Source organism: Epinephelus fuscoguttatus, linkage group LG16, assembly GCF_011397635.1.
Source record: "Epinephelus fuscoguttatus linkage group LG16, E.fuscoguttatus.final_Chr_v1".
NCBI lineage: Eukaryota > Metazoa > Chordata > Actinopteri > Perciformes > Serranidae > Epinephelus > Epinephelus fuscoguttatus.
This window is the reverse complement of record NC_064767.1, coordinates 19,550,770-19,562,072: the sequence shown is the minus strand read 5'-3', so window position 1 is coordinate 19,562,072 and position 11,303 is coordinate 19,550,770. Positions and strand designations below refer to the sequence as shown.

The window sequence follows — 11,303 nt, the reverse complement described above, 5'->3', positions numbered from 1 at the left end:
TCACCAGAATAAACTATTTTATTCGTATAATTACATTACTGTACATTACAGCACGATAAAACAATCTCAGGAGGTATTAAAGTAACTTTAACTTGGCTGTGAACATCAAGTAGTCATAAATATTTCAGTTCAGTGCATGATTCTGGGTGAGCGTATTAACATTAGGAATTAATGATTCTTGTTTCATTTGCTCCTTCAGACTTTATGCCTGTCTTTGCAGCAAACAGAGCTATGAAACATATTACATCATATATTTTTAAAATACAAGATTGGTTTTAAATAATTTCACATAGTTGTAATTTGATTATCTAACATGATTTTGCATAATAATCCATATTGATTTAACAATCCGATCCTTTTCTCTGGCATATCTAAAGGTGCCGAGGTAATCAGTTACAGTTTGCTCTGTGCACCCTGGAGCCTCCACACTGTGCTGACCTCTTGGTCTGTGGTGTCCAACACCCTGAACACATTAACATCGCTGGTCTGGTGAAAGTGCTGCAACAATCTCTGGAAAACAGTTACTGGGATGCTGAAGTTGAGGTGCGGGTAGGTCACTTTAGCAGCCAGGTCCCTTGTGTTGCTGGAGACGATACCTGCAAAACAGCAAATAATCCTTACACTCTTAAAACTGCAATTACAGCAGTGCAGGAAAAGCACTCTAGTTTGTACAGCCGTCTCCTCTCTACACATGTGGTGCATTGTTACAGTGGAGTTTTCTGTGGTCGTCATGTGCCCCCCAGTGTTAAAGCAGAGTACAAGATTTTGAAGTTGCAGAGTTCTTACCCAGCAGCTCTCCTGAGTGTTTCCGCACCACAGCACCTCCACTGGTCCCTGCTTGTACTGCACAAGTGGTCTGAAGCATGACAGGCTGGTTATTCAAGCTAATGGCTTTGGAGAGGACACCACAGGTCAGGGACGGACCACATCGCCGACCCAACCCACCATATCCCACCACGACTACAGATTCACCTGCAGGCAGAAAAGCTTAACATTAGTCTTAGTGTGAGAAAAACGAAGATGTCCTCTGGCACTGAATGTGAAGCAAGATTTCCACTAAATAAGACAGAAATCAAACCTGGACTGTAACTCTGAGCCATCTGAGGCACCACAGCCTCTGTGGCGGAGTCTCTCAGCTGCACCAAAGCCAGATCATACGGTGAAGAGGCTTTAGTGGAAAACAGCACATCACCCACAACATCATGGACTCTGAAACAGAAAACAGCAAACATTACATATTGTGTATCATTTGTGCCGTATCAGTACACACTGTGATCAGAAAAATTACAGCTTGCTAAGAGGCCCTGAACCCACACAGGTGTTTTCAGTTATTCTGGCTGATTAAACCTCCGCTCAAGTTGAAAGTAGTTCCTCGTACTGTAATCGACATGAGACAAATATACACATATATTAAGCACATATGGTTTAGAACCACAAATTTAGGAAGAGATAGATTTCACTGAAACTTTCTGATGTGACCGAGCCTCAGTTCCTACAGGTGCAAGAAAACTTACAGGGGATTGAGGGAGATGTCGATCAAACACAGTTCATACAATCACAGTCCTGAGGACCAATCAGGAAAAATAACTAAAACACGTGTGGGTGAATCAAGGGTGTGGAGGGCCTTTCAAGGAAAGTGTAAAGGAACAGTTACCCCAAGAAACACAATATATCCACCTGGACCATCCACCATATTTAAAGCTATAGATTGTAACTTTTATGAAAATAACTTTGTGTTCTATATGCTGAAACTGTCACTATATTCTGAAAGAAGTACACCGAACAGATGATCAGAGTGCACCAAAAACAACCAACCTCTAAAGCAGCTGTCAATCACATCAATAATGCTCCTGAACTGTGGTCAAACCTCCAAACTAGTCAGCACTGATCAAATATAAACCAGGATTCTGTTACTGCATTACCTGTTTCTCACCTCAAATGTTTTCACAAACATATTGCAGTGCATTGGTTCCCAACTGGTTGGTCCGGGTCCAAAAGTGGGTCCCGAGACCATTCTGAATGGACCATAAATAACTCGCAAATGTGTCAAGTTTGTAAGTTTGAAGTACAGTGAATTTCTGGCACAGAGCTTTTACTTTGAAGTGCTGTTCCCTGCTGTAGAGTGAGTGACTAACATATAGCTACTTGACAGAGACAGCAAACTAGCTTGACCACATGTTCAAACACAAGTATGACATTGCATATGTTAAACTGTGTGGACCTTTAACTAATGACTAAGGAGAAATCTGGACCCTGTGGCTGGACCACTGGGGAACCACTGTCTGTTTAGCCGTAAAATGAGAAAGTGTGTGACCCTGCTGCCATGTTGGATACAGTCAACTACAGCACCAAGCACTGCCCACTGGCCGGACCAACTTTCTCAGTTTACACCTATACAGTGCACTAAAATATGTTTCTGACAACATGTGAGATGAGAAATAGACACTGCAGTAACAGAAGCTTGATGTTTAATCACTGCTGTCTGGTTTGACTGCGGTTACCGAGCCGTGATTGACAGCTGCGTTAGAGACTCCTCAGCTCTGACTGGTTGTTTCATTCATGTGTTGTGAGGCCATTAGAAGTATTACAAGACAAGAGTGCATGCAGAGGAGCTTGATTTTATTTCTACAGTGTTGTGTGAATACTGTGACAGTTTCAGAAAATATGAAGAATTTTTTTTTTCACATAAAAGTTACCAATTACAGCTTCAACTGAGGCTTGGAGCTAAAAATTACAACAGCACACCAACGTCTCTCAAATGTACAGAAATGAAACATGTTACTTATCATGACCCACCATCCCTGTGATAAAATGTTGAGAACTACTGCCTGGGTTACTGTGACTTTGATAAGGAGCGCTGTTGTTGAGATTTTCTGGAGCTTCAAGGACCGCAAACTAAATGGAAATGAGTGTGTGACTAACAACATAAATGACAGCTTTAATTTCATGACCTGTTTCTACATAGGACATTATGACTTATCACAGTAGGAAAAGCAAAGGTGTAAATAATTAAATGAATGATAGTTGAATTCCATTTAGCTGCTCTGATTTCACATTCATTGAATTTTTCATGCTCCCACACTTAAATACAACAGAGCCATCATTACATTTATTAGTAACACCTGTTATTTTCCTACTATGACAAGTGAAAATGTCTGCGGTACTGGTACTGTGCATGGTGGCATACCAGCATTGCTTATAGGGGTGCTTAAATCAAACTGAGCCATCGTTAATGTTATTATTAGTTCCACCTGTGCTTTTCCCTCTATACAGTCAAAAGCTTTGCTGCCAGACGGGTCTGTTAAACACGTTTCAGTGTGTTTGTGGATTAATTTTTCCAGCCTGTGCAGAGAGAGGTGAAGTTGGGGAGGTTAAGATGTACTGTCACCTGTCCCTGTGATGGAACTTCAGGGTGACAGTCGACTTCCCGCTGACAACATGGCGGCAGGTCACCACCAGCTGAGAGGTGACAACGACCCCAGAGCCCCAGCACTGTCCACTGTCCACAAAGCACACAGTGGGGCCTTTAAAAGCTTCTGACTCATGGGCTGCAGTGGACATGAGGAGGCTTGCCTCCCCTGGATGGAGCCAAACATCTCTGAGTGGATTTTCAACGTTCATGCAGCGAATGATGTTCCTGAAGATCAAGTGGACGGAGCAGACCAGAGTGAGACCTATCCACTCGTTTGCCTTCCAACCAAATGGAGACGAAATCACTCCAACGAGGCGCACATTGTCTGTGCCTTTCACCACAAACAACCCTCCACCCTCTGTGCCTGGCAAGCAGCGGGCGTCTGTGAGAATGACAGCGTTGTCCTCTCCGGCAAGGTTGCTGATGATGCCTCTGCTGAGGGTGCTGATGAAGAGATCCAAGCAGAGGGTTCCGAAAGGTGAGCCACATGCAACAACAGGGCAGCCCTTCTGGAGAGATGAGCTGTTCTGCCAGGGTATAGTCCCTGCCATTGGGCTACTGTCTGCCACAACACTCGCCTTGAGTACAGCAAACCAGCTGAGGAACTGGGCATCTCTGACCAGCTCCTCATCTTCTTCATCACCATGGAAACGCCACTGGTCAGCCTCTTGGAAAACTGCCTGGAAGGCTTGTTTGAACTCCACGCAGTTCACCAGCATCAGCAACTCAGCTTCAACTTCCCGTTGAGGTGTTGTTTTGCTCCTGGAGGAGGGTAAGGATGCTTCTCCCTGTGCAGCCCGGTTGGAGTTTGAATCTCGCTCAGCGGAAAAGCTGACGCGAATTTTAAGTTTGTCACTGAAGCTGTGCGGTGACAGGAACCTGCGGTGTGTGGAGAGGGGCGCCTTGTCGGTGGTAAAACGGGAAAACGGGACGCCGGTGCATATCACAGTCCCAGTTTGAGGATGGACGATAACTCCGCTGCAGCTCACATGTTTCTCTTTTGACAAAGCCTCAAAAACCTTGACCACACAGCAAAACTTCTCTACCTCCTTTACCTCCATGCTGTTAGCAGCGCACGTGAACTTTAGCCATGTATTCGGAAATGGAGTTGAGCAATTTGAAGACACCGGAAACAGTTAAAAAGCAGCACAGAGAGCAGTGGTGTGAGAAAAAGAAATCAAACCTTCATAACGACCCGGTATAAGTTAGAAAAGTAATTGTTTAAACTCGTATTTTATCGCTAATAGTATTAACAGTTGTTTGAGGTTTAATAACATGAATTCTGTCGTCCAACTTCCTGGTTTACTCTCATTGGTCGACAAGGAGAAAAAAAACACCAACCAATTGATGTGATTGGTCAGAACGTGAAAACGAACAGTTCCGAGCCAATGAGAACGAAGGAGGCGGGAACACAGTTGCAATATGTAACTTTATGTCATACACACACAGCCTCTGTTACTGAAAATACAATGTTTTAGTGTTTTAGGAATACTTTGAAAAAATGAATATCTAAAGAGAAGCCTAAATTACCTTTAATTTAATATAATGTGTAATGCTAGGAGTTTTAGGAGCAAAAAGTGGCAACGTTGTTGCCTGTTAATTTTTTATTTAGGTAATATTTTTTTATTTAATTTTAAAATTTTAATTTAGCATTTTTAAAGAAAGCATTTAAGTGCATTAACTTAAATGGAGCAGTCCAGTATATATAGAAAAAAATACTTAACTTTGGCTCAGGCGTATAGCTGAATAATGTAAAAGTATACCACTAAAACAATAAAATAATTAAATTAAAATGAAATGAAATGAAATGAAATGAAATTAATGAATAGTTATAGTTTTATTTGAAAAACTTGTTGCATATTGGGTTACATGTTTATTTTTCAGCAGTACGATTTAAGGATTTATCACATCTGGATAACATTATTCCAACACCAGTTCGACCTCATCTATTGATGATAATTTTAATATATCCTCCTAGTCATAACAGTATTGTTTAATAATGTCTGTAATTGGTTGTGTCAAACCTTTTCCTAATAAAAATTTCATAAAAATTGGTCAAACAACAAAGATTTAAAGGATTGTCAAAAATATTTATTATGCTCAAACTTCACACGTTTAATAACAATATGACCAACCTTTTGTAACAGGTACTTCAGGGCTCAAGGCTCAGTGTAACATAAGGTGAGCTGAATTTTTATTGCAAAATATAAATAAGAGCTTATATACAAAATAATGTATAATATTGCACTAAGAGGTAATTTCATGCATATCTTTTGCGTGCCCTATTTTTAAGCACCACCCAAGTACTCTCATAATATCTCTGCGTGTTGGGAGCAGACACTAATCACAAAGTACTCGAGTTGATTCACAGCAATCAACCATCATGAAAACAGGTAGTTTGGCATCCACATATGAGGTTTTTCTTTACATCACCTGGCTGTGCTGATGCAGTTCACATACACTGCAATTTATTTAACAAAGTTCTGTGCTATTATATAAAGCTCCTCACAGCAAAATTTCAGTTAATGCACTTGTGGTCACATTCATATAATTAGCCTGTAGTGGTTAACCCTTCATTGATTAAAAAAATAACATGCAATGCCTACTGTATTAACAAATATGGCACCAAATCTTTGCAGCACGTTCCAGAAAAACTGTGCTCTTCTTGGAAAAATATTATGGTACTTCAAGATTCCCATTAGTATGAAAGATGAATATAAAGATGTAATTATAATATTCATTCTCAATCAAGAAGGAGTAACTCCAAGCACAAAATGTTAACCAAATTGACCTTCACTGTAAGTCTACACCGGCAGCTAAAAATAAACTCGGGTCAGAAACTGGTTCACAGCGATGACATGTTCTATATGGCAGACAGAACTCTCTACAGGCTTTAAGTGAAGGGAGAAACCACACCATGAAGATTATTCTCCACACTCAATCTGAACAGTGCAGACTGATGATTCATAACTTAATCTTGAACTGTGGCATGATTGATATGAAGAATACAGTGTATATTATCACAAAACACTATTGTAATGCGTCCTACTGGCATAGTCAAAGTCCTAAATAAGTTATATTACTCAATATAACTCTCTACGGCAGGTAGTTTTGTGTGGAACATGTCTTTGTGTGCGCAGGTAGCATGGTAAATAAGGTTATTAAAAGGACGTGGATCAGTCAATGTATTGGGAGAGCCAGCGGAAACCATCTCCGTATCCTTGTCTCTTCAGCACGCTGCACATGAAAACTTCCATTGGCCTTAAATTCAGCTCCTTCAGTGACACTTTGCCCTGAAAACACAGAAACACACATGCAAAAGCACAGATTTAAAGTCAATTTCAAAACATTTCAACATGCTTTACTGTGGATACTATACAGTCATTATCTTAAACCTGTAACTTTATGCATGTTGTGTGACTAGGGCTGGTTATTGTTTAAAAAATTACAATACCAGTACCAATACCAGTACCCTTAAAGTGATACTAATAACAAAAGAGTGCTTCATTTGATACCTTTATTCTACTTTATTTGATACCCATCATGTCAATGGAAGCATTCACTTGCATAATATGCCACCAGATGCCACAGTCATGTAGTGTAGCCACACTTTAAAACATTTTGGTGGGATCTTGGCACGCTGAATGTTCAACTCTGTCAAATACAACACACTCGACTTCACCAACCACCGACTATATGGGTTCTAGCTGCTGTGGTTGTGGCCCAATCACACCTTGCATTAAATCTAAGAATGCTTGTGGGTTACAGATATTGTTTGAGTGGAGAAGATTTGATACTACTTTGTACTGGGATATTTAGGTCGATAGATTAAAGGTATCTAGTACCGATACCCAGACGTATTTATGACAACATGATATTTGTGATATTTGTAGAGCTATTGTCTGACTCAAATGGTTCACTATTGCATCTTGGACTTGGTAAACAGTAAATGGTAAATGGACTTGCAATTGTATAGTGTCTTTCTAGTCTTCCAACCACTCAAAGCGCTTTTTACACTATGAGTCACATTCACCCATTCACACACTGGTGGCTGAGGCTACTATACAAGGTGCCACCTGCTGCACAGCTTTAACACACTCACACACTGATGGAGCAGCCATTGGGAGCAATATAGGGATCAGTATTTTGCACAGTGACACTTCGACATGCAGACCAGAGGAGCCAGGGATCGAACCACTTATCTTCCAATTGGTGGATGACCAGCTCTACCTCCTGAGCCACAACCCCCCCATCTTGCTTCCTACTTCTCTCTCTTTTCTTGTCTTTTTTGCCAACAAACAGCAGGTGGTCTAACAGAAATCACTAATGAGAAAAAGATGTGTACAAGACAAGTAACATGCCAAATGCTTCTTATCAGCATATTGCCCCCTGCTGCCTCTGTGTTTAACAGGAGCAGTAGCGTTTTAAGCACAGTTACGCCTGCCCTTGGCAATTCAGATTTGTATTATAAACCCAGAGTTTTCAAATACGTGGGAGCATCAGCGGGAGCAATAACAATTTTCTTCTGTGTTGAAAGGAACGTAGGTCTGGCCTTGTGAGGTTTGTGAAGCTCACTGTTGTTATCATGCAGTGAAAATGTCCTTGAACAGCCAGGCAGCATGGACACAATGTGCTATTTATTGAAGTCATAAAGCAGAGTAAGGGGTGTAACAGAAAGCCATTTAAATGTTTCTACTACTCCACCGTACAGATGGATGCAATAACAGTGTACTAATGAAAAATAAAGCATGGCAGACAACATTTAATCCCACGTGTTTGTTACCTTTCCTGTCGTGTGTCCATGAAGACCAAACATCCCTCTGAGTGCATCCTCACTGATGGCCTCTGGACGGTCGATCTTATTCCCCAGGATGAGGACAGGGACGTTCGAGATGGTTTCATCTGTCAGCAGAGCCTGCGGACAGAAAGTGTCAAATATTCACCACAGAGAACTGAGCTGTGTTAATATTCAGGTGAAATCAACATAATGAACTTACATCCAGTTCGACTTTAGCCTCTGCTAGTCGCTCATGATCAGCACAATCCACCAGGTACACTATACCGTTTATGGCCGGGAGGTAGTTCTTCCAGATCCGTCGTGCTGTGAGAGCAACACAGTGTCAGCATTTATGTACCACACACCTCCCAGTGCATCAATCAGCATGTTCCTTACTCCTACCTTGCGTATGACCCCCGAGGTCAAACGTTGTAAAGGTCATCCCAGCTATGGTCAGCTCCTCGGACGCTGAGGAAAAAGGGGAAGCATTGACTTTAGATAAGCGATGAAGCAAGAAACATGAGATTGACTGCAGATGTGATGACATATCAAATCGCCGGATGTACTTGGATGTAGCGTCGGCACGTGTTGTCCTAGCCTGTCGTCTCGGAGCATGTGCAGGAGCGTTGTTTTTCCAGCATTGTCTAGGCCAAGGAACACTAGCTTGCCGCTCTTCTTGTACAACCCTGAGGATAAAAGGAAAACGAAGGGATGTGAACTGAATATATAAACTCACTATAAACTGATGATGAGCAGGAGGTGGACTGGACTTTATATCGTATTCAAGAATTTGTGTTATTACATATATGCACATTGATTGTATCTGGTTTTTAGAAACACAGATGATGCTATGAAGAAATTGAAAATGCAAATAGAGGAAAATATACTAAAATGTAAAAGTAAATACACCTCTAAATGACTCAGAATGAAGTGTACATTTGGTGTTATACCCTAATAACCTTTCTGGAGATCTGCCTTAACCTATTTATTAAAATACACTGTATAATTGTCATGCTTTGTGCTATTTGCACCAGGTATTCTGTCATCAGGGCTGTTTGAGAACTGACATTTTGCCTGTCAAATTGTGATTTGTGTTGTGTGAGAAAAACAGTTCTGGTGGTTAGAAAGAAGAAAGAAAGCATGTGTTGTTGGTATCTGTGTTCAATACTCTACCTAAAAGCTGCAAGACACTGCTGAAGCTCTTGTAGATCCAGTCAAATATAAAAGACATTTCTGTGCACTGCCTGTAACACAGATAACTGATATTATTTATTGAGGCATGTTAAACAAAACTAGAGCAAAGTACACATTAGGTATCTGCTGTCAGACCTTAACCAAGCCCCCTCTCCCTTCATAAACACGAGTAAATGGAAACATGTCTCAAGTAACACAGAATAAAAAGACAGAATAAGTCAGCAAATATATAAAAATGTAATGTACTGTTGCAAAAGGGCAGAATCAAGCACTGAAACTCATTGTTAATCATTATTCCTGACCCTGGATTACTCTGCTGGTATGTGTAAGCTCTGTGTAATCACAGAAGCTTTACAGCATGAAAGCAAACGAGGGCAAATTAAGCAACAAACGGGCTTTAGGTGATTTTTTAGATGCTAGTTTGGTCCGAGAGCTATCCCACTGAGTCACACTGATCTTCCTCTGACTATTTTTATGACAGGTTGTGGCAAGGACACTTGATCTCGGCAGTCACCCCCTGCTTCCCCTCTTTCACCCACGCACTCACACACACCTGTCACTCTGTGTGAGACTTGATGTGCTTGTTGCAGTGAATAGTGAGGCCTTCAGTGACTTAGACCTCGGGAAATTACACAACTGTAGATTACTTTATCATATAATGTTTCAGCTGGGGGATTTGTAAACACCAAACTCCATTTATCAAGTGTGGCATTTAATTTTATACATCTATGGATTAAACACTACAACACAACTGACATTGTGTGCTAAGTTAACAAGCAAAAATGTCGGTAGTCATGTCAGAAAACGCAGCAAGTTTTCGAGTAAATCTCAAACCAAAATTCCATAACAAATACACATAAATATAACAATATAGCATGCCAGGCCACTAAACTGATGACTGAGCTCCTCGGAAATGATTGTTCCAGTGATTTCAGGATTACTGCCACAGTTCGGCTTAACACAAGTAACTAGTAGTAACGACATCAGCTGTCCCACAGTAAACAATGACACATTTAGTAAACAACATGAGCGCGCAAAATGGTCCACAATGACTAAACTAAACCTTTATAATGTCACTAAAGTGTCTCAACAAGCAGAAAACTAGGCTTAAAATTAAATATGGACGCTGGAACAAAGTGAACTTTATATATATTTTTGGGTATTACCTTGGTCTTTTTCAACTGCCCCTGCGTTGGTTTTTGGTCCGAGCCTGTCCCGTCAACTGACATGTAGCCTGCGAGTTTGACAGTTAACCGGAAATACGTCACTGGGATGCTAAGAATGGGGAGGGGCCAAAATATAATAATAAATATTTTCTGAAAAAACTAACCATGAACTCTCACTGCTGTGGGGGACGGAAGCTGCCAAAATATAAAAAAATAAAAAAATAAAATAAAATAATAATAATTAATTAATTAACATGCCATTAAATGTTCTTAAAATATTTGCAAAGAATATGTAGGCATTAATAAATTCATAAAATATGACAAATTAATTTTCCTGTTTAAATGTTCTTATTTATTTATTTATATATTATATTTACATTAATTTACCTTTTAATTCACTTTTTCCTTTTATTTATTTATCTATCATTTATATTATTTTTTATATTCATTATTATTTACTTTATTATTTACAATAGCAATTTTACTGCTAAATTTGTGGTAACATTTTATATTTAATTTTCTACAATACAGACACATGCAATTTTCTAGTTGTAACGTAAAAAAAAAATTTTTTTGAGCACAATCTAAAGGTAAAAGTGTCATTATGTATTTTGAAGGAGGGCCCCAATATTAAACTGTAAATGTTATGATCCTGTTCAGTACATTTTATTTAAAAACAAATCTTAAAAAATCCCCATGTGTACTACTTCTAAAAATCTGGATTTTACTTTAACATTGTGCTATTTGTTGTGCT

The 11,303-nt window shown here is 39.9% G+C and overlaps 2 protein-coding genes across 2 annotated transcripts; both read right to left on the bottom strand.

Annotated features, from left to right (window-relative positions):
* Positions 1-4,712, bottom strand: tysnd1 (trypsin like peroxisomal matrix peptidase 1). The gene is made up of 4 exons (XM_049599821.1): positions 3,389-4,712; positions 1,079-1,209; positions 787-972; positions 1-596 (listed from the first exon to the last, which is right to left on the bottom strand). The coding sequence occupies exons 1-4, from the start codon at positions 4,471-4,473 to the stop codon at positions 394-396; spliced, it is 1,605 nt and encodes a 534-aa protein (XP_049455778.1). The 5' UTR covers positions 4,474-4,712; the 3' UTR covers positions 1-393.
* A 513-nt stretch (positions 4,713-5,225) lies between these two features.
* On the bottom strand, positions 5,226-10,635 carry sar1ab (secretion associated, Ras related GTPase 1Ab). Its single transcript, XM_049599831.1, has 7 exons — positions 10,550-10,635; positions 9,363-9,433; positions 8,756-8,875; positions 8,592-8,657; positions 8,410-8,513; positions 8,196-8,327; positions 5,226-6,705 (listed from the first exon to the last, which is right to left on the bottom strand). The coding sequence occupies exons 2-7, from the start codon at positions 9,418-9,420 to the stop codon at positions 6,589-6,591; spliced, it is 597 nt and encodes a 198-aa protein (XP_049455788.1). The 5' UTR covers positions 9,421-9,433; positions 10,550-10,635; the 3' UTR covers positions 5,226-6,588.
* Between the last annotated feature and the right edge of the window lie 668 nt (positions 10,636-11,303).

What these genes read in the sequence shown, in the direction of transcription:
- tysnd1 (XM_049599821.1), bottom strand. Translation starts at nt 4,473, where the DNA reads ATGGAGGTAAAGGAGGTAGAGAAGTTTTGCTGTGTGGTCAAGGTTTTT. An exon ending in AAGTTCCATCACAGGGACAG is followed by an intron (nt 1,210 to 3,388) that starts GTGACAGTACAT and finishes TTTCTGTTTCAG; the next exon opens with AGTCCATGATGTTGTGGGTG. An exon ending in ACACTCAGGAGAGCTGCTGG is followed by an intron (nt 597 to 786) that starts GTAAGAACTCTG and finishes GCTGTTTTGCAG; the next exon opens with GTATCGTCTCCAGCAACACA.
- sar1ab (XM_049599831.1), bottom strand. Translation starts at nt 9,420, where the DNA reads ATGTCTTTTATATTTGACTGGATCTACAAGAGCTTCAGCAGTGTCTTG. An exon ending in AGGCTAAAGTCGAACTGGAT is followed by an intron (nt 8,328 to 8,409) that starts GTAAGTTCATTA and finishes TTCTGTCCGCAG; the next exon opens with GCTCTGCTGACAGATGAAAC. An exon ending in ATGGACACACGACAGGAAAG is followed by an intron (nt 6,706 to 8,195) that starts GTAACAAACACG and finishes CTGTGTTTTCAG; the next exon opens with GGCAAAGTGTCACTGAAGGA.